Here is a 27,995-nt window from a genome sequence, read left to right as displayed (position 1 = left end):
TGACATTAATTGAATTTGAAAAATTGGAACAGAAAGTTTTCAATTAAAAAAAAAATTGAATAATATTATTTAATTGATATGATATTAATAGAATTTTTAAATTTATATTTAGAATTGTGTTTTATATTTTAATTGTAAATATGAGCTTAATAATAGAACAAATAAATAATATATTGATTTATAAACGGATGGTCTTTTTTTCACTTTTTTGCTTGCACATGTTTGATTTTCATGGGAAGATTTCTATAGTCTTATTATTACATTTATGTTGGATTGGTTATTATTTATAACTAGCTTTTACCCGCTGTTTCCCCCGCGGGCATTTAGCGCCACTTACAAAAGAAGTAAGACAAATAGTGTGGAGTAAATATCTTTAAAAATAAAATACCTTTAAAATATGATATAATAATAATATATAATTTTTTCCGTATACAATTTATATTTATTTTTTATTAATATTTCTTGTAAACAAGAGGCGCCATCTATCATTAGTTTGACATAATTTTATTCCTTTCTATCTTTGGTCAACAATTTCTTTGTTCTGCTATTACACCCTAGATGTCACTGTACAAATAGTGTTTTGCGTTTTGTTTTATAAACTTTGATCCTTTTTTGCCCAATAGCATTTTTGTCCATTTTATACACCAAGTTAACGAATGATGGCATTCCCATTCCACACACCTTTGTTTTTTTATAAAGTATTGGTATTTTTCTCTGTATTTTTAAACCCTGATGGGTAAATCAATCACCACCAGACAAAAATCGTTTAAGGTATTGGCTTTCAATCATGAACAAAACGCAACAGATGTCAATGTCAAAGGAAATGTCAAAATTCGATCAACAAAACAAAAATAAATCAATGTTTTCATCAGAGAATTGTTCCTTTAAAAGTAGAGTACCTAATAATTATCTAAAACAACATAAATTATGAATGCTGCTACACGAAAAGGCCCGGTGTTCGATCCTGGGCTATGCCGATGCTGTGGCAACATTAAAAAATGCCGGCTTTTGAATGTGGAATACGAGTGGTGCGGAAAAAAAGAGATTTATAGTGACATGTTTGTTGATTGTTTCGGTTTATTTGTAAGTATAACCTTTATTAAAGAATTATTTCATGTACAGCAGAGCTTTATCTCTATCTTTGCTTCCTCACATAAATATATATAATGTATACGGGTCAGATTAAGCTAGCCCCTAAGTAAACTTTTGTTATATGATACTAACGTAACGATACTATATTTTTTTTAATACTTAAATTTTTAAAATACATCCAATACGCAAGCTAATCCGAAGAAATACTTCTTAAATATACTTATAAATAGTTTTTTCACTATGGCATCAAGTCTTTATCCTATATTTTATTAAAAACAGCTAACAAACCTGGATAGTGAACCTACTGAGCGTCTGATCTGTGCGACCTGCGTTACAAGACTGCGGGAGGCGACCTGTTTCAAACAACAAGTACTGCAGTGCGAGCAAAGGCTTCTGCAAACTGAGATCAAGGTTCATGTTGAAGGTACACACATACACATACACGTTTTGTCCGTTAATTAGGCAGAGACTGCATTTTTCCACTTTGCATGTTCCATGCGCGCTTTGTGTGTTTGTGTTTTTTACGTACATTAAATCACATCTATATTCCTTCCAGGGTAGACAGTGCCAATACTCTGAAAACTTGTTTCATCTATCTTATTTATTATATTATGCAAGCATTTGTTATGAGTGTACTCTCCTCTGAAAATTAGACCTTTAAAAAAGGCTTTAGATGCCAAAGGTATCATGATATTATAATGTATGTAAGGAAATATACCTTCCTTTTCAAAAAGTTAGTGCCACAACTGATAGAATAACTGTCGCGCAGTTCCCCAGGTATCACCCCAGCTTTCAGGAAGATCTCCCCTTTGTGGCGGTAGAATCCTAACTATCACTATAAAGATATTGTACCTTGTATCAACCTTCTGGTCAGCATATTGTTTCTAGGCTATTATTAACAACTCATTTTTTTCTTAAACCAGAAGAAGTGAAGGCAGAAGATGGAGCCATGAAAGAAGAATTGTTTGATGCGAACAATGCATTAGATTGTTCACCAATGAGTGATGATGATGGTGAACGAATAGATAACGGTAAGTAAACTAGGTTAAAAAATGAACAATATATGAAAATTTATTGAAAAATTATTTTTAAATTTAATATTTGAATAACTTAATGATGGGACGTGTGGTTCCCAGCACCAATTAAAAAAAGAATATGACCACACCATATCTTGTCCATGTATGTCGTAAAAGGCGACTAAGAGAAAGGCTTAAAAAACTTGGGATTGTCCTTGAAGGCGATGGGCTAGCAACCTGTCACTATTTGAATCTCAGTTTCCATCATTTAGCCATACAGCTGTACGTGGCCATTCAGATTTTTGGCTGTTGGCTCTGTCTACCCCTTAAGAGTTATAGACATGACTATATGTTTGTATATATCTTTCAGATATGGACAGCATAAAAAGCGATCCGGAATATAAGCCTGCAAAGAAGATAAAACGGAAAAAGAAGACAGTCAAAGTCCGTCGGAAGAAGAGAGCTAAAAAAGAGATTGAGAAACCTGAGAAAGATCGAGAAACAATTGAGAAATATGATGTAACTGACGAGAAACCGACACAGATGCAGGATGTCGGTAAGCATATCAAAACAAAGCAAAACAAAAATAGATTTATTATCAAAATAGGATACAACATAGTGCTTGATGACGGCAACATTACCTACATATAGTTACGTATATATCCGTTATGGGGTAGACAGAGCCGAGATTCTCTTAAAGACTCGAAAGCCACGTTCAGCTGTGTGGATTTATGATAGAATTGAGATTCAGATAGTGACAGGTTAATAGCCCATCGCTGATTGTAATGACACTCCCTTTTTGCGTATAGAGGTTTAAATAAATTCTATATTTGTAAATACTGCAGTGTAGTTTGTTCCGCTGCTTCTTTTACACTTGTGATTTGGAAGCGGCGGTAGTTATGATTAATGTCGAAAAAGGCGACTAAGGGATAAGGCTTATAAACTTGGGATTCTTTTTTTGGGCGTTGGACTAGCAACCTATCACATTCCATCATTGAGCTATACACCTATCTACCTAATACATACCAACCACCAAAATAAATATTTCATTTGATTTGACCTGAGCATGGCCTTCCAAGACTGTTGCCTCTGTCTACCCCGCAAGGGATATAGACGTGACTATATATATGTAAATATGTGCGTATGTATGAATAATACCACATTTCCCATTTCAGACGTCGAAACGCACAAGCCGAAGAAGCGTGTCATAGACAACGAGGTCAAATCGTTCCACAACACTGTGACCTTAGTCGAAAATACGTTCGTATGTCCGTTCGACACCTCATTCTCGGATTACTATTGCGTATACTGCAGAGAAGTGCACACGGATCCGGTGAAATTGAGAGAGCACACGTTGACACACGATCCTACAACGTTCAAGGACGTGTTCAACAAGAAACATCCGCAAATCGATATAACAAAAATCGATTGTCGCATCTGCACCGCCGCCATAGACAACGTGGACGATGCCAAGCGACATTTGACAGATGCCCACGAGCGATTTCTGCACGAGGATGTGACGAATGAATTTTTGAAATTCAAATTGACAGTTCGGAATTTGAAGTGTTTAGAGTGTGACGCGTCGTTTAGTTTTTTTCACGCGTTGAAAAAACACACGGCCGAACATTTCGGCTCTTGCGTTTGCGATGTATGCGGAGCTCATTATTTCGAAGAGAGAATGCTGGTTCTCCATCAGAAGACTCACCAGAGAACGGACGAGAGTTATCCGTGCAAGGAGTGCGGTAAAGCGTTCAAATCTAAACACAGCCGACATTTGCACGAAGCAAGAACACATAAGAAGGAGCCGGCGTATCATTGTAACAAATGCGATGAGATTTTGTTCAGCTATTCTTTGAGGTAGAGTATTATTATATATAATGCTCGACTTGTCTACTGCTCGACTCGTATACATATATATATAGCCGTGTGGTTCCCGGCACCAATACAAAAAAGAATAGAACCACTCCATCTCTTTCCCATGGATGTCGTAAAAGGCGACTAAGGGATAGGCATACTTGGGATTCTTTTTTAGGCGATGGGCTAGCAACCTGTCACTATTTGAATCTCAATTCTATCATTAAGCCAAATAGCTGAATGTGGCCATTCAGTCTTTTCAAGACTATTGGCTCTGTCTACCCCGCAAGGGATATAGACGTGACCATATGTATGTATGTATGTTCCAACAATTTTCAGGTACAGACACATGATCGAAGTGCACGGTGAGCAGAGGATGTATCCGTGCGAATCCTGTGATCGCTCTTACGACAGCCGTAAAAGCCTTAGGGAGCACAACAGGCGTTTCCACCTCAAGATATATAAACACCAGTGCGATCTGTGCGACAAGAGATTCTATCTGCCGTCGCGTTTGAAGGAACATCTTGCCACGCACACGGGTGAGAGGAATTACAGATGTGAATATTGCGGTAAGAGTTATCCGAGGTGAGTTTTTTACAGTATTTATTTATTTATTTATTCATTCATTCGTTTATTTATTTTTTATCGACACAAAATTATATACAGGAGTATTTATTTTGGTGCCGTGTGATTCCCGGCAAAAGAAGAATAGGGCCACTCCATCTCGTTCATATGGATGTCGTAAAAGGCGACCAAGTGATAGGCTTAAAAATTGGCTTATAGGCTTAGTTATTGGCTTATACCTTGGGATTCTCCTTTAAGGCTAGAAACCTGTCACTATTTGAATGTCAATTCTATCATTAAACCAAAAAGCTGAACGTGGCCATTCAGTCTTTTCAAGACTGTTGGCTCTGTCTACCCCGCAAGGGATATAGACGTGACCGTGTGTGTATGTGTATGTGCTATCATCTTTATTGACACTCATTTTCAGACTTCGCGGTCTCAAAGTGCACATGCAGTCGCACAATTCGGAAAAGAAGTACAAATGTGTTCTGTGCATGGCGTCGTTTACACAGAACGTTAATCTAAAGAACCATATGAAGAGGCAGCACCAAACGGACGGCGAATATCACGAGGTTTCTCAGTAATTTCTCGGCTATCACGATGTTTCTCGGCGGTTTCTCGCCTACCACGATGTTTCTCATTGTTTTCACGAATTAATAAAATTATGTTTCTCAGTGAATTCTTGGACTATTACTACTATATAATTGAATCCTCTGAAAATTATCTCAATGAATGATGTGACGTCAATAAGTGAACCTTGTATCCAATTTTGAAAATAAATCTATTCTAATTTTTTTTTGTTATAGATATAGATTATAGAAATACGATACAATACTGAAGGGAAACACTTAGAGAGGATTCCTAAAAATTCTTAGGGAATCGGGAATTGATGGAAATTTTCATTTAGTTTTGAATGTACAATTTATTTTACTGTTTTAATTGAAAATGTGTATCGTGCAAAGCCTTTGTATATACAAATTATGTTTGTAACATTAGCTTGTAAGTTATAATTTAATATATCTATTTATTTGAAAGTTTATGTATTTTTTTATTATCTCCTATGGGAATGGGGTAAATATTAGTTTGAACTGAATTAAAAAAATTACGCTTTGTGTTATAATGTTTATAAATAACGCGCGTGTAAACTTACCTTTATTTTATCTTTTACCCTTGCGCATATTGCAAGCTATTATGGAAAATGAAAAAAAAAAAATATGAATCGTATCAAGTGAAATGTGGTTTAAGCCACCGACAAAGACATCATTATAAATTTATATTATATACTAGCTGTGCCCGCGACTTCGTCCGCGTGGAATAGTTATTTCGGGCATCATTGAAGCCCTCAAGAATGAATAATTTACCCCTTTTTTGTCAAATTTTCCATTATTTCTCCTAATAGTTGCAGCGTGATTAAGAAAGGTTTTAGGCTATATCCTAAAACCTTTCTTAATAAATAGTCTATGCAACACAAAAAGAATTTTTCAATTCGAACCAGTAGTTCCTGAAATTAGCGCGTCATCAAACAAACAAACAAACTCTTCAGCTTTATAATATTGGTATAGATATATAAAGTATCGAATTTTTCCTTATCGGCCTGGGTTTGGGTACTGCAACTGGTCAAAAATGAAACAAGTTCAAACATGAAGAACCGATTTACTATCAGATTGTGGACGTCTCGACACAGCGACAAAATATTTACAATTTATCTTTACAAATCTCACTTTCCATCTACCCGCTAATATAACTGCGTTATAAAAAGGCAAATTTACATTTTTGTATCGCTGTCCTTGTCATATTCAATTTGTTGAAATGGGACGGCAAAAAAAAATATTTTAGTTTGACAGATGATATCTGATTGGAGTGAAGTTCGCCGTGAACAATGAAGACGGTGACGCCACCTAACGCAGTTATTTTGGCGGGTGGATACCAATTTTAGAACTAGATAAGGATAAAGAGTTTAAAATGACTAGGGTTATTTATCCGCTATTTAATTTTCTTTTGTCAAAAAAAATAAATTAATTAATATTCGTGCAAAAGAATACGATTATTGATTCTAAATTGAAAGGATATTTTTCGGTTTAAATAAATATAAAATTAAAGTATTTTTAAATAAAGAAGAAATATTTTTTTTTGTTATTTACTTTACTGATGTACAAATATACCTCGGAAGTGAAGCTTAAAATTATAAATATTTCATAAATGATAGTTCTAAATATTCGTTTCAAAGTCATTTTAAACTTTCAAATAGGTATCTTAAACATTAATATCAAATAGTCACTGGTAACACTACGCTAACGCGTAGACCAAAGACTTATTGTAGACAGATAGATAAGTAATTCTTACATACAATAAATAAACAAAAAATAGTGATTCCATTGTTTTGTTTATTAAAAAAAGCAATGTGTATGTCGTATGTCAAAAATAGAATAGTTTAAAATTTCAAATAGGGAACATTTTCGGCGTACTTTGTTTGAACACTTTTGTGATTAAAAAAAATCAACATAAAATGAAAAATATATATATTTGTTTGTCTTTGCTCATAATCTAAATTTTAATTAATATTATTTTAATATAAACGATAAATAACGGTTAATTATCTGTGTCATTGGCAACATTAAAATTTCATTTAAAACAATTTATCATTAAGAATAATAATTTCAACAATAATTAAATATAAGAATTTCAGCAAATAATCGGGCCATTTTGATTTTAAATCTAATGAATCATCATCTAATGAACATGTCATGTCTTTAATTTTGATTCTAAATCGAAAAATCATATTTATATATACAACTATTTTTTAACCACGTTACAAACAATAATGAACTAACCTAATCTAAAATGGGTTAAAACACTTATACCTATATATATCCCTTGCGGGGTAGACAGAACCAACAGTCTCAAAAAGACTGAGAGGCGACGTTCAGCTGTTTCAACTGAGATTCAAATAGTGACAGGTTGCTAGCACATCGCTTACAAGAGGAATCCCAAGTTTTAAAAAGGGTTAAATATGGTTTATTTAGACTTCACTTGATTGTAACTTGTGAAACAACTTATTCATCCAATCTTAAACCCAGTTGTAGCAACGAAATTTGCAATTAAATTTTCCTAAACCAATAAAAATTCATCCATTATATAGAAGTCGATTGAAAAAAAATCTTAAACTCAGCTTTTGGCTTTAGATTTTAATGGTAAACGTATGTACCTAACACAATGGAACAGTTAACGTTCCAAGTTACAGAGGATTCATCAATTTAGTTTTAACTAAACTAATTAACTAGAGAGTGATCATCATCTTCGCTATCAGTCACAATTCATGATTTTATTATTAAGCCATTTTTACTGAAAACCGTGTCGATATCTGTCAAAATCAATTAATTTGAATTTGATATAACCAAAAAAATAATGGTCGACTGGCAAACAATTGTATCATATAATATTAAGTCCAACTGTTGAATATTTTTGGTGTTTTAAGAAAAAAAATATATTGTGCCACTTGTCTTAAAGATAAACTTCAATACCTAAAATGTTGTCAGTAAAAAGGATTGTACATTTCAAATAAAAACCGAAGTTTTTACGCATTTGGTATTTCAGTAAAAATTACTAATAATAATTAATCCTATACTCATTAGAAATAATCTACATGCCGTGATATAGACCTAAATAAAAGCTAGACTGAGCTAATAATCTATTGCTAATTGTTAAAATATTAAATGATAGACTATAACAGGATATTTGTAGTTAAAAAGAAAACAATAGCTAAAATTGATCGATGGACTTAAATTTGATGATTTTAACACACAAAATAAAATGTTTTGAAAATAAAAGCATGTAACAAAAGCCCGTACTCTATACTTAAAAAAAGGGATAAGTAATAAATAAAAAAAATATAAGAAAAAAATAAAAATAATAATGTTTTTTGTTGATATCAACTTCCCAAATATTTAGCAAATTCAAATGATGTTACAACACCATTTTAGAGGCGGTAAAGAATGATTTATGCCGTCGCCTGGAAAAAAACATTCCAACCTATAAAATTGTAATGTTTTTTAAAAAGGTTTTTATATTTATTTTCTGGAGAGAAACCGATAAATAGAAGCTACATAAGTATCCAGAATATAATTTTCGAGGATCGGGGATTCATTACAAATATTGTATTCTGGAATATTTTTTATATCATACGTATTCTTGTAGGAAAGGCCCAGTTTAGTAAATATTTATATTTATTTTACATATTTTGACAATTTTTATATATTTTTCACAACTGTCAACAGCCGATTCACCTAATAACTTATCGGATAATACATAATAAAAAAAATGTCAGTAATAAACAATTCCTCGAACAAATCCATCTTATTTCCTTTTGTGAATTCCAAAGGTACAGTCAACGATGTAATTTAGTATATAGGGCTGTGGTGCATTGAGTATTTTTACAAACAAAATAAAACTAATGCTTAAAACGCATAATCGAACGCTTTTATTTTCTCGATCGAAAACAAACTTTGCTCTAAATACTGAATTATGTTGTTGACTGTACAATTTATATGTGTAATTGCTATTATAAATGCAAGCCGTGTCTAACAATCTATTAGCTAACACAAAAATGATATGATTAAGGATTGCTTTATATTGATATTCTCGTTAATTACTATTGTTTCTAAAGTTTTCCTGCTTCTTAAAAAAATGCAATAAAGTTTTAAAAAAACATGATTAATTTACTCTTATATTCTTCGTATAATTAATATTATTTTAGCTGCAATAGTAATTCACGAAAACATAATGTTAATTAATATACTAAGTGTTTTAGTACAATTTTTTTTTCTATAGTTGGTAACATTACCGTTACAATTTTAAAACAATAAAATTAGATGCATTTCTTTCCTTAATTACTTGCGTCTGTATATTCTTGCGTCTCAATTGCTTTTTATTAAAACGATGATCAAATGTAATCTTAAAAACAATTATGTAATGCCAGAGATCATTCAAATTATTTTCTTGTTATATACGTTTATATACAAATTGGCAATAAAGAGTTTGATGGAGTGAGATTAAACCAAATAATGAAACTATAATGAAATAACTTCTATTAAAAAAAATTCATTTCTTTTTTATGAACAGCGGGTGATTCATTAGAATAATAATTTAATAATATGACTTAAATCAATTAATTTAAACATATGTACATATCAATAACAAATATTTAGTTTAGTTTTTTCCAAGCTATATAGGTATTATGTGAATTAATTTTTATTTTGTGTTCGTATTTTGCTTTGAAAACTATCAAAATCGTTTAGTATTATTAAAATATACGTTATATGAAAGCCATATTTAAAATATAGTTTATATTTAATCCCCAGACACAAGACAATATTTAAAATGAATAACATTATAAGGTTCTGTAGAATAAAGTTAAAAAACATTACCATTAACACCAAACTATCTAAAATTAAATTTTATAATTTTTTAACATTCAACATTTTTTAGACGAGTACTTAGTCTCTGGCAAAGAAATGATAAACACAAATAAAAACTTCTGAACATGAATTTCGCGGGGTTTTGGTTGCTTAATATTAAGCTTATGTTATTCATAATAAAATCATGTCCTGTGCGACCAAGGCGGTATACATATTAAAAATGACGTGAAGGCAGGTAAAAGTTATAAAAGATTAAAACGGACAAAAGCCAAAAACAATTGTAGAAATAAATTGTTCATTTCCAAAAATACGTCTTCTTGGTAAGCATATCCAAAACTTGTAGATTTTTTTTATCATCAGTAAAATTCAATATGTCGGAATGAGGAGCGGCTTTTTACCCTGTCGCTTTTATTTTTAAAATTAGATTGCGCCGCCATTTCCAATATGACGTTACAGTTGCTTTAATAAAATATGCCGTTAGCAAATTAAATAATGTTCTTTTTTAAAAAGATAGTGATAGAGGATAGTATAAGTACTATTTTTTTCAAGTAGTATTTAGTCTTAGTATATTAAACACATTAATCTATTTTCTAACAGAGCTATCTATGATTAGGACCACGGATCTAAAAGTCTTTTGGTCCGTGAATAGGATTTCTTATGCACAGATCACTAGAAAAAGAAAAAAAATATAACATTAATTTATATTAATGTTTTGATTGTTATATTTAAATTTGGCGACTCCAGTTGTTCAAATACAAATTAAAGTTTTTAATTTTCCATATTTCAAATATCCTGTATGTGAATCAACTTATTATGTAAAAAAAAATTACATTATGATTGCGGTTTTAACTATTACGCGAGGCGATAGAAAAAAAAATCTTTTCACCAAATCACGATTATTTTTTTAACGTTTTCTAGTGATAAGTGTTGCAACAAGTAATATTGTTTCTACACTGTCTACCCGTATAATAACTGCTAGGTAAGTTTCATGATTATTTTCAGTTGAGCACAGAAATAACAAGAAAATGCAACAAAATAAAAAAAAATTATCTTCAAAGGCGAACTTTAGGACGTTGCTTAAAAAAAATGCATATTAAAAAAATAATTATTTTGTTTCAACAAAACATTCACATTCAAAACATGTTTATGAAATTCAGAGAATACCTACTTAATTCAATTGTTTTATCAAAAAATAAAGTAGGGGGAATTTTTTTTTTAATTTTTTTCTTTGAAATTTTTATAAATAAATAAATGATTAGAATATAATTTCTGCGCTCAACCATTACACGTACTAGTTTATGATTTAAAAACTATGGTAATTATTATCATCTAATGACCAGTGTTCACCTGAATTTTTATGATTCACATTTTTAGAGCAAGTTACTTGTCAATTTTGTTTTCCTTCTCACTTTTACCCTATTACTTAGAGAGAGAGAGAGATGAATACAAAACAATTATATAATTTTCTTATAAACTATTATAAATTATTATTTTGTTCAATTCCAGTTTAGGTATGTCATTTCATTATTTCTCCACAATTTCAATGAATTGCCGTATAGACTCGGTCAGAAAATCAATTTGTGTAGGAAGGTAGGTTCAAATCTTAAGGCTCAAAAGTGCCTATTCACTCTTGCTTTGAAAATCCCCAAGTTATATGTAAAAAGTCAACGTTCGTGAATAAGGAGACTGTCAAAATTAGTGAGAATCACATATTAGGCATGGACGTAGAAAAAAAGGCGGATTGAGTGTGGCTTGAAAAAAGTGAAGCATAGTAATGGCGGCGTGTCAAAAAACTTGACATTTCGTGAGATAGTCTATGACGTTATAGCGGCCGACTGTCACACTATTAGTGAGGGTGTGCGTGAGGCGTGTATTGTATATACACTATTCGTGCTTCATTTTGCAGTATACTAAAATTCCGTCTGCTTTTTTTCTACGTCTACGCTCTTAGGTTCAAAATTCTGACCCCAAGTGTACAGAATAGTTGTAAATCACCCAATAACAAAAAAAATTCGTGAGTTATTCATAATTATACGCGATTTAAATAGTAATTATTAAAAGACAAATTTAATTCGTTAACATTCTATCATCAATCTTTCATTTCTTAGAAAGTCACCAACAACATCCTTAGTCTCCTTTTACATATCAAATACTCTACTTAAAGTAAGAGTACGTACAATTTTTACAAACCGCCATTATTTCACCAATTTCAAAAATAGCGGTATTTCATAAGGTACTTAGAACGAGAGTGAATTCGCAGGCTCATTGTAGATAAGCCCTGGGTCCGAATAGGACCAGGTCAGGAGTTGGTAAGTCAGTCAGAAAGTCACCCCCACCTTACCACCGTGAACCTGCTTACAGGGGAACCTAACATTTGCATTAGGCAAAAGCAAGTTATTTAGATTGGTGAATATTTCTCAGATTCAAGCTTAGATTTTTTGGCTTTACCTATGCGTTATATAAATAATCTATTAATTTCAGTTGTACCGCATCACACGATAAGTAGAATTAACAATTTCGTATTATTTTCTTAGATTTCCCAAGAAAAACTTCATTATTTAACAATTTGATGACTTTTTAACACAATACACATATGACGAAGACTTATCAATAAACTTACTTTGCCAATAAACGTCTCACTCTAAAAATGCCAACCGCCAGGCGGGAGCGGGGGTTCTAAATTTAAATTTCACATCGTTCAAATTTTAAAAATGGAAAAACAGAACGCTCTTGATCTTAGGGCGGACGATTCCCGCATAGAAGTTTTCGAAAACGGCGAAATAGCGGATGTACTCCTGTGCCCTGACGCGCCAAGCGGCCGCCATGTTTGTTAGGAATCCTGACTCGGCGCGTGCGCACCGGCAATGGCGGACGACGCGGTATGGCGGGCTTGCGCGCTTCGTTGCGGTCCTGGAACAAATATACAAAAAAGTAAATAAAACCATGCGTCTTTCCCGGAGAGATAGGCAGAGACTACTTCTTTCATCTTGCCGCGATCTCTGTACACTCCTTTCGCTTCATCCACATTCATAACTCGCTTCATGCAAGCTCGTCGGTTTCGAGTACTCTAGCTGACCTTTTGTCAGAACGTCTCCGATTTGATCAAGGTACGTTCGTCTAGGCCTTCCCACTCTCATCGTGGTGAAATGCCTGCGATCCCATGATGCCCTCGAAATGGCAAGAAGGGCGCACGGAGGGGTTTTAGTGGGTAGGCTGGTATATTAGGTGCCAGGAGTCCCACACTCTCCCGGGTGAAGACCCGGGGGGTTGTCCGTAAAAAAGGATTTTCCAATCGAAAATAAAAAATTCATAAATCGTCGCGTCGGTTTCGGGTACTCTTGATCTGACCTTTTACTAGAACGTCTCCGAATTGATCAAGGTACGTTTGTCTAGACTTCTAGACCTTCCCACTCCAACAGTCCCATTCACCAAGACATTACCCTTGTAATATGCATCTTTTACCAGCATTTAGATTTAAGAGATCTATATTTGTAAATTGACGTCCGATGAAAATGCTGCAGTGTAGTTTGTTCCGCCGCTTCTTCTACACATGCGCTTTGGAAGCGGTAGTAGTTATAATTAGATTTAAGTTATGTGACGTCAATAAGTGATACCATGTATCCAATTGAAAATAAACCTATTCTATTCTATTCTATTCATTACCTGTGGAAGGCGCGCGCCTCGGCGTCCGTTTGACGTCATAGCGCCGTGTCGAACATTTGCAGCGAGCGCGTGATGACGTCATCCTTGAGGCACGACTCCAGGAACTCCTCGATGGTGATCACGCCGTCCTGGTTCAGGTCTAGCTTGTTGAACACCCTGTCCACCTGGAGATGTTAGAAAAGGGTTTATTTATTATTGATTGCTGAAGGCCCATTGAAGACGCTCGTAGTGTAAAGACCAGTATATGTTGGACCCGATATCCGTAGTGAAAGTATGTAGAGGGAGGTCAAAATATACTGGACAAACTGAGCATTAAGAACCAGCGTGTGCTGAACTCTGTCTTCTGTTCTTTAAAAATCTTAAAAAAGGTGTCTTAAGGTTAATTGACAAAAAATAAATATGGGTACCGAGATCAATATAACTGGACATTATCCGATCATATATCAACGTATGATGAACTCTGTCTTCATACAAGTTACTTACAGATCAAGACCAAAATATGTATATTGGTTATAAAAAAATTAAAATTACGTGTTCATTAGCCTTAGCATCATCAAATCAGCCTGGCAGCCGGGAACCCTGGAGGTGCTCTTCTCTCCAGCAGCTCGTGGACTGCCACCACCACTTCCACCAACTCTTACCTGGTGATGGCACCGTTTCTGTCCATATTGTACGGCCAGAAGGCCCATTGGAGACGCTTGTAGTATTTAGACCAGTATATGTAGGACCCGGGATCCATAGTGTTCATATGGGTACAGAGATCAATATAACTGGACAGTACCCGAGCACAATTGACCAGCGTATACTGAACTCTGTCTTCATATGATTTCTTCGCAAAGCAAGGCCATTTTATATTGGTTATCTAAAAAACTAAAATTACCTGCTCATTAGCCTTAGCATCATCGAGTCTCGCAGCCGGGGACCCTGGAGGTGCTCTTCTCCCCAGAAGCTCATGGACTGCCACCACCACTTCCGCCAACTCTTGCCTGGTGATGGCACCGTCTCCGTCCACATCGTAAAGCCTGAAGGCCCATCGGAGACGCTCGTACACTGACCCTCGGAGTAGGGTGGATAGGGTGACTAGGAGTTCCTGGTGGGAGAAATTATCTGTTAGCTTTCGGCTTAATATAATCACCATAGATCGGAATAGGCAGATTGATTTTATGTACTTGCATCATGAATTACCATAGAAAGCATAACATGGATAAGCCTCTTTTCCGGGATTCCATTTCAGTACTTACACTTACAGTAAACTACATTGTCCGCGGGTAACATAGGACTACAATTGACATGAACGAAGTCGGGGGAAAACAGCTTCCAATAATATATTCTTCATCCCACTTGTAAAAAATTCCGGAAAAAATCTTAATAATTTACAAATCCCGCAATCCCGGAAGCATGCCCATATTAATATATACGTTTCAGTTCATTGACCCCAATTCAATCTACCTATTCCGATCTCTGATAATCACGTATTAATTCCTTACGGGGTACACAGAGCCATCAGTCTCGCAAAGACTGAAACGCCACGTTCAGCTGTATGGCTTAGAGATGAGATTCAAATAATGACAGGTTACTATAGTTTATTGCTTAAAAGTGGAATCCCTAGTTTTTGGGAAATAAGCCTTAGTCGCTTTTTACGGCGTCCACGTGAATAAGATGGAGAGGTCCTATTCTTAAGTTCCGGGAACCACACACAACCACACCACACATTATTATCATTTTATAACAGTAAAAAATTAAGGGGGAGAGTGACGCGATTTCTCCTCAGAAGAGCGTATAATGTATTGCATTTTGTAGGTATGAAAAATAAATGTTGGCCGATTCTCAGACCTACTCAATACGCTCACATAATTTCATAAGAATCGGTCAAGCCGTTTCGGAGGAGAACGGAAACGAACATTGTGACACGAGAATTTTATATATAAGATTTTTCTTTCTTTCAATTATGCTTCATGAGTCTTAACTTAACCACTCGACCAATAACAATAAAAAATGATTTATTACAGTCGAAATTAATGTTGCAATAATAAACTCTTAGAATATGATGCGGTGCAAGTTTTTGATCCAATTAAAATGGCGGTCAAAGGGGATCGGAATCACATTGCAACTATAACTAACTAACTTTGGCGCTGCGTAGTATGGCACACCCGTCGACGTTATTATCGGGCGAAATATCTATCTCCTGTCCCGTTTCACTTTCATAATTAAAAGCGAAACAGCGATTTTGGTCCATTTGGCGCAGTTGTCGGATTCGCGTCACTGAACCATTAGGTTCCGGGTTCGATTCCCGGTCAGAAAACGGACATTTCCTCTCGCACCGCGGATGGAAACCTACCTAACCATACAACTATAACAACAACTATGCTTCCTGAGTCTTATCTTAAACACTGGACCATTAATACTTATAATTTATTTATTCATTAATTTATATAATCATGTCTATAATGACGCATGGGAATGCGGGGTTGACAGAGACAGCAGTCTTGAAAGACTGAGGCCACGTTCAGCTGTTAGGCTTAATGATAGAATCGAGATTCAAATAATGGCAGGATAGCTAGCTAGCCCATCACCTATAAGAGGAATCCCAAGTTTATAACTTATCCATTAGTCGCCTTTTACGACATCCAAGGGAAAGAGATGAAGTGAAGCCTATTCTTATTTATATTTTTACCGGGAACTGCAGTGCCGTGCACGGCACCAAATTATATATTACAGTCAAAATTTCCTTTGCAATAATAAATTCTCAGAACATGACGCGGTGCAACTTTCTGATCCAATTAAAATTGCGGCCGAAGAGGGTCGGAACTACGATGCAACTCCAGCTTCAACTTCGGCGTGGAATTGATGATGGAACTTTGAAAGGCTTTGGAGTTTTTGGGACTTATTTGTAGTTCATCTCACTATTTATATAGATTACGCCGATATATTGTACCTACTCCTAGTATTTATTTATTTATTTAAACTTGCCGTGTGGTTACCGGCACCAAAAGAAAAAAAAATAGGACCACTATGGAGTGGCCCTATTCTCTTTTCCATGGATGTCGTAAAAGGCGACTAAGGGGTAGGCTTATAAATTCATTTAGGTATATCAAATATGGCATTCTTCTTTTAGGCGATGGGCTAGCAACCTGGCACTATTTGAATCTCAATTCTATCATTAAGCCAAATAGCTGAACGTGACCTATCAGTCTTTTCAAGACTGTTGGCTCTGTCTTTCCCGCAAGGGACATAGACGTGACCATATGTACATATGTATGTATGGAATACAACTACCTATAATTACTCGTATTTCCCGAAGACATATCCCAACAACAGATACATAACAATAAACAAAATAAACAGTTTTGTTTACGCTATAACGACAGAATATAACGTCTAACACCGTTTGGTGAGCGTCCAAAAGAGTTTTGCGTGCGGATATTTTTGACAAATTGTGGGTAGATGTGATGTAACGAGGTTTATATTTAACGACAAAAGAAAGTGCCGTGTGGTTCCCGGCACTAATGCAAAAAAGAATAGGACCACTTCATCTCTTTCCCATGGATGTCGTAAAAGGCGATTAAGGGATAGGCTTATAAAATTGGGATTCTTCTTTAGGCGATGGGCTAGCAACCTGTCAGTATTTGAATTTCAATTCTATCATTAAGCTAAATAGCTGAACGTGGCCATTTAGTCTTCAAGACTGTTGGCTCTGTCTACCCCGCATGGGATATAGACGTGACCATATGTACATATGTATGTATGTATGTACAAAAGAAAATTGATTTTTCGATTTTATGTACTAGAGGCCGCCCGCGACTTCGTCCGCATGGAAACCCTATCAATCCCGCGGGATCTCCGTGATAAAAAGTAAACTATATGTTATGCTGGGTTTTCAGCTACCTACGTGCCAAATTTCATCGTAATCGGTTCAGTAGATTTTGCGTGAGAGAGTAACAAACATCCATACTGACATACAAACTTTCGCATTTATAATATTAGTAGGATATTGAAAAGAAAATATACTTATACTAGAGGCCGCCCGCGACTTCGTCCGCATGGAAACCCTATCAATCCCGCGGGATCTCCGTGATAAAAAGTAACCTATATGTTATGCTGGGTCTTCAGCTACCTACGTGCCAAATTTCATCGTAATCGGTTCAGTAGTTTTTGCGTGAAAGAGTAACAAACATCCATACATCCATACAAACTTTCGCCTTTATAATAGTAGTAGGATATGTATACTAGCTGTGGCCGCGACTTCGACTGAAAGGATGAATAATTTCCCCCGTTATTTTTTTTCACATTTTCCATTATTTCTTTGCTCCATATAGTTGCAGCGAGATGTTATATAGCCTAAAGCCTTTCTCGATAAATGTTCTATTCAACGCAAAAAGAATTTTTCAATTCGAACCAGTAGTTCCTGAGATTACCGCGTTCAAACAAACAAGCAAACTCTTCAGCTTTATAATATCAGTATAGATACATACGTGTCACTATTTTTTGTAAACGGTTTATGAACTTACAAAAAAAAATAAAGTCATCGATAACACAATAAGCAAAGTTTTGGTGGACAATAAAAGTTTAGCGATAACAATAAAACCGCTGTATAAGCCCAAGTTGGTAACACCATGTATCTCTGCTATCAAAACAAGCACATTTATATTGATTTAGTGCGAGAAAAGTGATATTATGGCGCCGATGTAAAAAAGAATAGGATCACTTTATGTCGCAACCATTGATGTCGTAAAAGGCGATTAAGGGATAGGCTTATAAACTTGGGATTCTTCTTTATGGCGATGGGCTACCGACCTGTCGCTATTTGAATCTCAATTCTATCATTATGTCGGCTGAGCGTGGCTTTTTAGACTTTTGGCTCTGTCTACCCTGCAAGAGTATATACCTACCCGCATAGACGTGATTATGTATGTAATATACTAGAAGCCGCCCGCGACTTCGTCCGCGTGGAATCAATCCCGCGGGAACTCCGGGGTAAAAAGTAGTGTTATTCTGGGTCTTCAGCTACCTACATACCAAATTTCATCGTAGTCGGTTCAGTAGTTTTTGCGTGAAAGAGTAACAAACATGCATACTGACATACTCCCAAACGCATTTATAATATTAGTAGGATATGTATTTTAAATACCAAAAAATAAGAGAGAAGATAATTTGTAGAGGTTATTCATAATAAATTCAAAGTAAAACAAAATAAACAGGTTGACTAAGAAAATCTGTCTACCCCTCCGGGAAAGAGGCGTAATAATAATAAAATATCACGCTGCAACTATAAGAAGCAAAGAAATAATGAAAAATGTGAAAAAACGGGCAGAAGTATTCATCCTTGAGGGCTTCAATGATGCCCGAAATAACTTTACCACGTGGATGAAGTCGAGGGCACAGCTAGTGTATGTATGTATGTAATTCAAAGTTAACTTACTCTAAAGCTTATTGCTCCGCTGCAGTTAACATCAAATGCTTTGAACACATAGTGCGCGTAGAGTGCCGAGTCTGAAATGGAAAAAATAATATAGATTAAAGCTTCTTATATCATCTAAGTTGTTATTCAAACTTACATCATCGTTCAAGTAATCATTTTTTTAAATACGTGTACGTATACACAGGTAGGCCTAGCAACCTGCCGCTATTTGAATTTCAATTCTATCACTAAGCCAAACAGCTGAACGTGGCGTGGTGTTGGCTCTGTCTACCCCGCAAGAGATATAGAAGTGACTAACTGTGTCCGCAACTCCGTCCGCGTGGAATAGTTATTTTGGGTTAACTATAGTTAGTTAACTATTAGGAGCGAAGAACGAATGAACCCTTGAGGGCTTCAATTATGCCCAAAATAACTATTCCACGCGGACGAAGTCGCGGGCAAAATAAATTATAAGTATGACTTATAATTATAAGTCTTATAGTTATATGACACGAGTTTGAATTAAGTACTTACTTCCGTGTGGGAAAAATTTGGCATAAATATCCTTGAATGATTCTTCTTGCACCACGCCTTCAGGACATTCCTGAAACAAGGAGATATATACATTTTAGTAAGTAAGTAAATGCCTTATTGTTCACTAAAGGAGTACATTACAAATATAAAACAGTAGTACAGTACAAAGGCGGGCTTATCCCTGAGTGGGATCTCTTCAAGCCAACCTGACAATAAGAATCATATACAAAACTAGCTATGCCCGCGACTTCGTCCGCGTGGAATAGTTATTTTGGGTATCATTGAAGCCCTCAACAACAATAATTTTCCCCGTTTTTTTTACATTTTCCGTTATTTATTTGCTCCTTTTAATTGCAGCGTGATGTTATATAGCCTAAAGCCTTTCTCGATTAATGGTCTATTCAACGCCAAAAGAATTTTTCAATTCGAACCAGTAGTTCCTGAGATTAGCGCGTTCAAACAAACAAACTCTTCAGCTTTATAATATTAGAAAGAAAGAAAGAATAGGTTAAGGGAAAGGGTGAACAACAGTTCATTTACGAGTATGATGCTTATAAGACTTAACAATTTTAGTAATTATACATACACATACATATAGTCACGTCTTTATCCCCTGCGGGGTAGACAGAGCCAACAATCTTGAACAGACTGATAAGCCACGTTCAGCTTTCTGGCTTGATGATTGAGATTTAAAAAGTGACAGGTCGCCAGCCCATCGCCTAAAAGGAGAATCTTAATTTAATAACCCTATCCTTTTACAAAGTCGTCGTGTAGATATTTTTGTTGTTGAATCATTAAAATATGGACAAAACAAAATATTTTGACCACAAACCAAGGTCCTATTACGGCCATGTTTCAGGCAGTTCACGCGAAATTGCGTGCCAAACGAACAAAACCTCAGCCCTCCCGCGTTTGTAGATCGACCACATTTCATTTCGGATGCTTTACTTGTGGTTCTCGAGAGTAACTCGAATTCTCTCCTTTTAAATCGATTCAACATAATGATTTTTCGATGCAACCTGTCACTGTTTGAATCTCAATTCTATCATCGAGCCAAAAAGCTGAACGTGGCCTGTCAGTCTTTTCAAGGCTGTGGCTCTGTCTACCCCGCATGGAATATAGACGTGACTATATGTATGTATGTAAAAATCGATTAAAAAAGGAGGTACTGTTTTTAGAATAACATATATACATAACATATTGTCACGTCAATATTCCTTGCGGGGTAGATAGTCAACGGCCACGTTCAACTGTTGAGTTCAACGTTCAAGTGACAGGTTGCTAGCCCATCGCCTAAAAAAGAATCCCAAGTTTGTAAGCCTATCCCTTTAGTCGCCTTTTACGACAACCATGGGAAAGAGATGGAGTGGTTCTATTCTTTTTTGTATTGGTGCCGGGATCCACACGGCATTAGCCGGTGAAATTTTAACAAAACTCATAGGAAAGCGTCCTACGTACTTTGGTATACTTATACATATAAAATAAAATTGTAAGTACTTATATGTAACAATTCCAGTGTAAATTATGTAGTTACTGGTTACCAACTGATCGTTCATAAAATATTGAAAATATTTTGTCGATCCAAAATCACTAATTCCATTCGAGTGCCATTAGTAACGCCGCACAAATACTAGACCTGATTTCGCGTTAATATTTAAATGTACAACGTCATAATACAATGTACAATCGTGAGGTCGACCCTTGTTCGTTTTCCTTTAATTATGTAGCAAAGAAATTATAACAGGCGAGAAATGTTCCGATTTTGAGGTTATATATTTGCCGCCATGTTTTGTACATACATAAAATCACGCCTCTTTCCCGGAGGGGTAAGCAGAGACTACATCTTTTCCATCTAATATTATAAAGGTGAAGAGTTTGTTTCGCGCTAATCTCAGGAACAGGTTCGAATTGAAAAAATATTTTTGTGTTGAATAGAACATTTTTCGAGGAAGGCTATAGTTTAGGCTATATAACATCTCGCTGCAACTATTAGGAGCGAAGAAATAATGGAAAATGTGAAAAAACGGGGAAAATTATACCAAAAATGTATGTATGAAAGAATTATTCCTCTTAAAAAAATGTCCGCGAAATTATACATATGTCTATCTTTTAAGATTAGCTCACTAGAATGGTTTTTATGGTAATACAATTTGGTTGAAATTGATGCATTATTTGTTAAGATTTGTATCATAATATTAATCTTTATCCAAAAAAATGTGTTGTTGATTAAGTATAATTATTTGTGAACAAAATTGTCTTCGAAATCACTTAATTTCAATGAACATCTTAGGAGATATAACAATTTTAAATTAACACCGATGTACAATTTAGCATAATATTTTGGTTCTATTTTTTTTTTTAAGTTTAATGTAGATAATTAATATCAAATCAAATGTCTTCGTAATAACGTAATCGATGCAATAATTTGATTCCATATGATTAACCTTTTAATTTTAAAAGAATTCGATTTCCCATTCAGCTTTCTTTCTCCGTTACAACGGATAACGTTATAAATAACAGAGGTAAACATTTAAACACGTAGGAATCAAATGTTCTTCTGCCACATGAAAATAAAACCAATATATAATTTACGCAGATGTACTTTAAAATATTTTAATTACGTTGTTCCTTTAAAAATAAATGATGCCCAAAATTAGTATTCCACGCGGGAGGCGAAGAGATGCGTGTGAGTCGAACTAGCTTCAATTGTAGATTGGTTTTTAGGAATCCCAAGACACATAAATCTATTAAGTACGTCTTACATTACACTACAGTTTCTTAGGAAGCGTAATACCTACGGTCAATAGTCTTAACGTACCCAAATTCACTGCAAGTTCGTCTCTATTACCGCGTCATTGAGTTCAATGCATGGTAACTTGACACGCGGTTGCCGGCACTAAATCTCCAAATTCCCTAGGGAACTACAATGTAAGTAGTTGTTTTTTCGTCTAACGGGCATTATCTTGAACGTAAATAAATGAGAAACCTTACAATGAGGTTAGTTAACCACCTTAATTAGATATTGTTAGTTGCGTGGAGTAATTTTAACCTCATTAGTGCTGGGTACATATGTACGTACTTAATAAACATATTGACTTCCATTCTGGGTCTGGAAAATATATCAATGTGTACAAACATACATATAATGACCAGTCTTGGGAAAAGACTCGCTGTCCTAGCCCGTCAACTGGTAAAAGAGAATAACCATCATAGTACCTACATGGACCTCGTATGGTAAAGTCTACATAAAGAAGACCCAAAACTCGCCAGTGTTGCGGATTGATAGGGAAATAGATTTCGCCAAACTTTCATCAAAGTGACTAGTCATAGATTTTGTATTACTTTTGTTTTTTACTAGCTTTTTTTTAACTACCCACTTTGCCTGTACATGCATGCGAGCGCAATATACTCATCAGGAATTTTTTGTACCTCTCGCGTTTTGTATTTTAACATGTAATAACTATTTTCTCCGTTATTCTTACGAAAATTATCTGCCCGCCATTATCTCAAATAACACACAATTCCATATTAAACAATCACACACAAATAAAATAAAGAACCAATTGTATAATGTTACAATATTCAATCGATCGACTATATTCCCTTTTAACCGACTTAGAAAAAGAGAGGTCGTTGTTATTTTGTCACTGCCATGTGTATTTTTATACTTCTTGTTTATTAATGTGAAAATGTTCTACTATTTGTCTAAATCAGACTTCAATTTAACCAATCGCACATCTAATTCGACCGCTTCTCTCATGATTCTTAATGATAGAATTGAGATTCAAATAGTGACAGTGAAGAACCCCAAGTTTATAAGCCTATCTTTTAGTCGCACTTTACGATCATACACCATGGGAAAGAGATGAAGTGGTCCCATTCATTTTTCATTGGTTCCGGGAACCACACGACACGTGTGTACAAAGCGTAAGTTTTACGTAAAGAGGTACCTAATATAAGAGGGAAAACTAGAACAAAAACCACGTAAAAACTATTGTTATGTGCAAAAACTGCGAAGAACATTAATCAAAAACATGTAGACTAGCTCCAATTATTTTGTAGTCCCACCCAACACGAAAATAGAATAGACAACTGGAATACATTGTCGTACAATAGCATTTTCAGCTAATGAATCAGAACGAGACGAATATATGCTCTAACAGTGAGAGCGAGAGAGATGCTGGTATTTGGTCGTTACGTCTGAAACTGAAAAGGTCAGTAGGTAAGAGAGTCGACGACCGTTCGCGCCAAAAATAAGCGCGGGCTGTCAAGATGACATTTTGCCGGCGCCATGTTGAATGAAACTGCACTATTTGCCCAGCTATTTGTATTTTTCTTTTGAAACGGGCCAAGAATGATATGACTGTTGTATTCACGTCTTATTCTTTATACACAAAAGAATATATGAAGTTATAACAGGAAAGACCTTATTTGTGTGATAGACGGTCTTTTAGCGAAGTGGCCACGTTTTACGTTTAAACCTAGTTCGATTCCCGGACACGTCGTTTCATCGTATTTGCGCCGTGTGATTCACGGCACCAATAGAATAAAGAATAGGACTAGTCCGTCTCTGTCCTATGGTAGTCGAAAATGGTGACTAAGGGATAGGCTTATAAACGTGTTTTTTTTTGCTTTTACAGTTAGTTTAGGGCTAGCAACCTATCACTATTTGAATCTCAATTCTATCACTATTCCAACGGCTGAACGTGGCCTATAGGTCTTTGCAAGACTGCTGTCTTGCGGGGGAGGCAAGGGATATAAACGTGACTATAAGTATACACGGATCGCAAATAATAACCTGGAATAAGATATAGGGTATTTTTATATTTCCCACGGGAGCGAAGTACCTACCTATTGAACAACTTAGTATAATATCGAATCATATGCGTAAGTAGGTACAAATTTTGATCTTTAAATAACTCAATTGTCCTATTTCTGACATATTATGTCAGAAATAGGACAATTCAAAAAGTGACAGGTGAAAAATATTATTTATGTGTTAGTGTAGGCGTATTATTAAGTTACTACGTATTACTAGCGTGTGGCCGTTTCGTGCCGTGTGGTTCCCGGCACCATTAGAAAAAAGAATAGGACCACTCCATCTCTTTCCCATGCATGTCCCAAAAGGCGACTGAGGGATTGGTTTATAAACTTGGAAGATTCTTCTTTTTGGCGATGGGCTAGCAACTTGTCACTATTTGAATCTCAATTCTATCAAAAAGCCATACAGCTGAACGTGGCCTATCAGTCTTTTTAAGACTGTTGGCTGTCTACCCCGCAAGGGACATAGATGTGATTATATGTATGTATGCATGTATGTATACTACAAGCTGTAGCCCGCGACTTCAATCGCCGTAAGACGAAATCTTTGTGACTAATAATTTACTGACAATCTCAACACAATAAAACGGACCCCCCGTAGGGCTGTACAGGGGGTTTATCTTCAGAGGAGTGGGGGCGAAATTTAGCATATCAGTTTTTAAGTTGGACAAAGCTTAACACGGACATACAGGAGTTCAAAAAATTACATTTTTGGTTTCTGTTATTCTTAGATAGATATATCCACATGCTGATCACACACATAATTTTTTTTTAAATATATTTCAATTACAGGATGACGTATAAATAAGCCTGCCCACATTCTACTCTAAATTGATAATTACTCGTATTTTAATACTTGGTATTTAAGATCAAACCTAAGTATCCTCCTAAATTTCCGCAGGAACAGTAATATAAACGGTATTATTCTCTTCATGCGGGCAAACCCGCGGCCTTGCTATTGTGTGCTGATACTAGTAAAGAGTTTATAATCTTTATTACAGTTTAAATATATAACTCGTTCTATGTCACTGAATGTATTGTCACATCAATATCTTGAATAAAAGGATGTACATTGCATAAATATATGTTTATAACTATTAAGACCGTTAATTAACCAAGTGCCGTGTGGTTCCCGGCACCAATACAAAAAAAAAATAGGGCCACTCCATCTCTTTCCCATGGATGTCGTAAAAGGCGACTAAAGGATAGGCTTACAAACTTGGGATTATTTTTTAGGCGATGGGCTAGCAACCTGTCACTATTTGAATCTCAATTCTATCATTCAGCCGAATAGCTGAACGTGGCCACTCAGTCTTTCAAGACTGTTGGCTCTGTCTGCCCCGCGAGGGATATAGACGTGACCATATGTATATGTATAACTATTAAGGGTAAATAATAGGGAAGAAATTATTCCAACCAACAAACTTTACTTACACTAGTATCAAGATTTATCATCGCCTATGATGTACCATGTGCCCAATATTTCCCAATCGATCATTTCAAAATCCCCGTTACAAACGTCACAGGTATTACGTCACGCGACGGCGTTCCATTTCCGAAACCTGTTGTCGTCGTATTGCCAATTAGTGAGGATTGCGCATTTCAATATTCAAACTTTCGAATCGTTTTGGTTCTGTAGTATTTATTTGTGTTCATTTGTAATTTGAGTTTTTTTTTACTGCAGAACGCCCGCGTATAGCAGAATATCGTGTTTATTTCTGTTCCCGTGGGAATCCTCTCTTCACCCCTTTGAGAAAAGTTGTCTGCCCTGTAAGTCATTTACTCATTAGCTGAAGAGATTTATATACATACATTATATTTAAAGGGAAAATTTAAAAAGTATGTATAATTTTAATAATTAATATGACACATCATAAAATTTGGCAGCCCTGCTTTCAACTTTGCGCCTCTTTGCTTAATGAGCGCGCCGTAAATACAAAATGGCGACTCTGTTGTGTCACCTGTCACTGTCAAGCCTCGTCACTCAACAATGCCGTGTGAAGAACACTTCCGTTGCCGTCTGCCTACTCGCAAAAGTTTGTTGTCTCGAATGAACACGAAATGTCAGGTGAAATTACAGCTCATTTCAGCCCTTCTGTAATAATATTGTAAAAGATTTTTTTGTTTGAAACTATGAGATTTTGTTGATTTTAGGCATAGGAATAGACTTAAAAGTAATAATCATATAAATATGAATAATATGTTACTTACTACCTTTACATATTCTATTACATATCCTGAGTACATATATCTTAAATGCCGGGAACCAATATTTTTGATATGTATACTAATATTATAAAGCTGAAGAGTTTGTTAGTTTGTTTGAACGCGCTAATCTCAGGAACTACTGGTTCGAATTAAAAAAAATATTTTTGCGTTGAATAGACCATTTATTGAGGAAGGCTTTAGGCTATATAACATCATGCTGCAACTATTAGGAGCGTAGAAATAATGTAAAATGTGAAAAAAAATGGGGAAAATTATTCATCCTTGAGGGCTTCCATGATGCCCAAAATAACTATTCCACGCGGACGAAGTCGCGGGCCCAGCTAGTTTATACATATAACCAGCACGAAACAATAGCACGATCCGAATATTCTCCTCGTAACATTCTGTTTAATGTTTTTCAATGACTTCCACGTGTAATAAACAGCTAAACCATTATTAATTCTATTTCAGTCATGAAGTGGTTCGATTCGTGCGCAGTTGAACATTTTGGTTAGGTACATTTCATCATCCGTTACAACAATTATTATTATTTTAACTTCTGCATTCAAATGTGATTTGAAAAATAAGTTGTAACTTTTGTTGTGTACATAAATCACTACATAGTAGGTATATAGCGAAATCACTTCCCGCGAAGTATGCTTAGATCTTTAAAACTACACAACGGATTTTGCTGCAATTTTTTAATAGTTAAAGTGATTCAAGTGGAAGGTTTATCTATACTAATATTATAAAGCGGAAGAGTTTGTTTGTTTGAACGCGCTTATCTCGAACAATTTGAAAAAATCTTTTTGTCTTGAATAGACCATTTATCGAGGAAGTCGCAGACACAGCTATTAATGTATAAGTATTTACCTGCGCGAAGCCGTGAGAGTGTCGGTGGGCGAATCGGTAAGGTAATCGGTTTAAATGCGTGTGAAGCAAAAAGGAACCGGTTGAAATCCTACCTAGGCCATGTACCAATAACTATTTTCTAAGTTATGTACCTACATTAGTTAGAATACTAACCGATGCTCTTTCAGTGAGGGATAACATCGTGAGGAAACCTGCACACTCAGGCAACCGGTACTAAAGCCAGAAGAAAGAAGCTATCCGTGCGAATGAATTTATTTTCTCTTTGGAAGTACGAGTATATTGGTAAACCAGTTTTTAAGTTGGACCAAGCCTAAAACATCTGCAGAAACCGCATTGAAATCGGATCAGTAGTTTCAGCGGTTTGAACATTTCGTTTTTAAAATAAACAGGGAGACGGACACAACATAACTTGACGGCTACAATGATGCCCGAAATAACTATTCCACGCGGACGAAGTCGCGGGCACAGCTAATAGATAAATAAGAAGATTGAATTCAGGAGGATCCATTGCAAATACAATGTACACACAGAAACACAAACATTATCGTATAAACACGA

General features: G+C 35.4%; 2 protein-coding genes across 3 annotated transcripts in view; one reads left to right on the top strand and one right to left on the bottom strand.

Moving 5' to 3' along the window:
- Positions 1-846: 846 nt before the first annotated feature.
- LOC106133314 (zinc finger protein 569) lies at positions 847-5,488 on the top strand. 2 transcript variants are annotated; one of them, XM_060953178.1, is made up of 7 exons: positions 847-1,083; positions 1,372-1,516; positions 2,019-2,123; positions 2,479-2,664; positions 3,284-3,965; positions 4,302-4,547; positions 4,954-5,488. In XM_060953178.1, the coding sequence occupies exons 1-7, from the start codon at positions 928-930 to the stop codon at positions 5,108-5,110; spliced, it is 1,677 nt and encodes a 558-aa protein (XP_060809161.1). In that variant the 5' UTR covers positions 847-927; the 3' UTR covers positions 5,111-5,488. The 2 variants fall into 2 exon arrangements, with proteins under 2 accessions (XP_060809161.1, XP_060809160.1); XM_060953177.1 differs by having other exon boundaries at positions 2,016-2,123.
- Positions 5,489-11,820: 6,332 nt separating this feature from the next.
- Positions 11,821-27,995, bottom strand: part of LOC106133321 (Kv channel-interacting protein 1) — a 28,672-nt gene continuing 12,497 nt past the window's right edge. Inside the window, exons 3-7 of the mRNA XM_013333013.2 lie at positions 19,536-19,605; positions 19,023-19,093; positions 14,484-14,693; positions 13,604-13,767; positions 11,821-12,850 (exon numbers count right to left, since the gene is read on the bottom strand). Of these exons, the coding sequence (XP_013188467.1) occupies positions 13,639-13,767; positions 14,484-14,693; positions 19,023-19,093; positions 19,536-19,605 (480 nt within the window). The 3' untranslated portion in view covers positions 11,821-12,850; positions 13,604-13,638. The remainder of the gene's footprint in view (positions 12,851-13,603; positions 13,768-14,483; positions 14,694-19,022; positions 19,094-19,535; positions 19,606-27,995) is intronic.

Source organism: Amyelois transitella, chromosome 31 (genome assembly GCF_032362555.1).
Source record: "Amyelois transitella isolate CPQ chromosome 31, ilAmyTran1.1, whole genome shotgun sequence".
In the NCBI taxonomy this organism is placed as follows: Eukaryota; Metazoa; Arthropoda; class Insecta; order Lepidoptera; family Pyralidae; genus Amyelois; species Amyelois transitella.
The sequence above is the reverse complement of the archived record's forward strand: the minus strand, read 5'-3'. Positions and strand labels throughout refer to the sequence as shown.

Coding starts and splice junctions, on each gene's coding strand:
- LOC106133314 (XM_060953177.1), top strand. CDS start 928: ATGAATGCTGCTACACGAAAAGGCCCGGTGTTCGATCCTGGGCTATGC. Junction 1,517..2,015: donor GATCAAGGTTCATGTTGAAG/GTACACACATAC, acceptor TTCTTAAACCAG/AAGAAGTGAAGGCAGAAGAT. Junction 3,966..4,301: donor TTGTTCAGCTATTCTTTGAG/GTAGAGTATTAT, acceptor AACAATTTTCAG/GTACAGACACATGATCGAAG.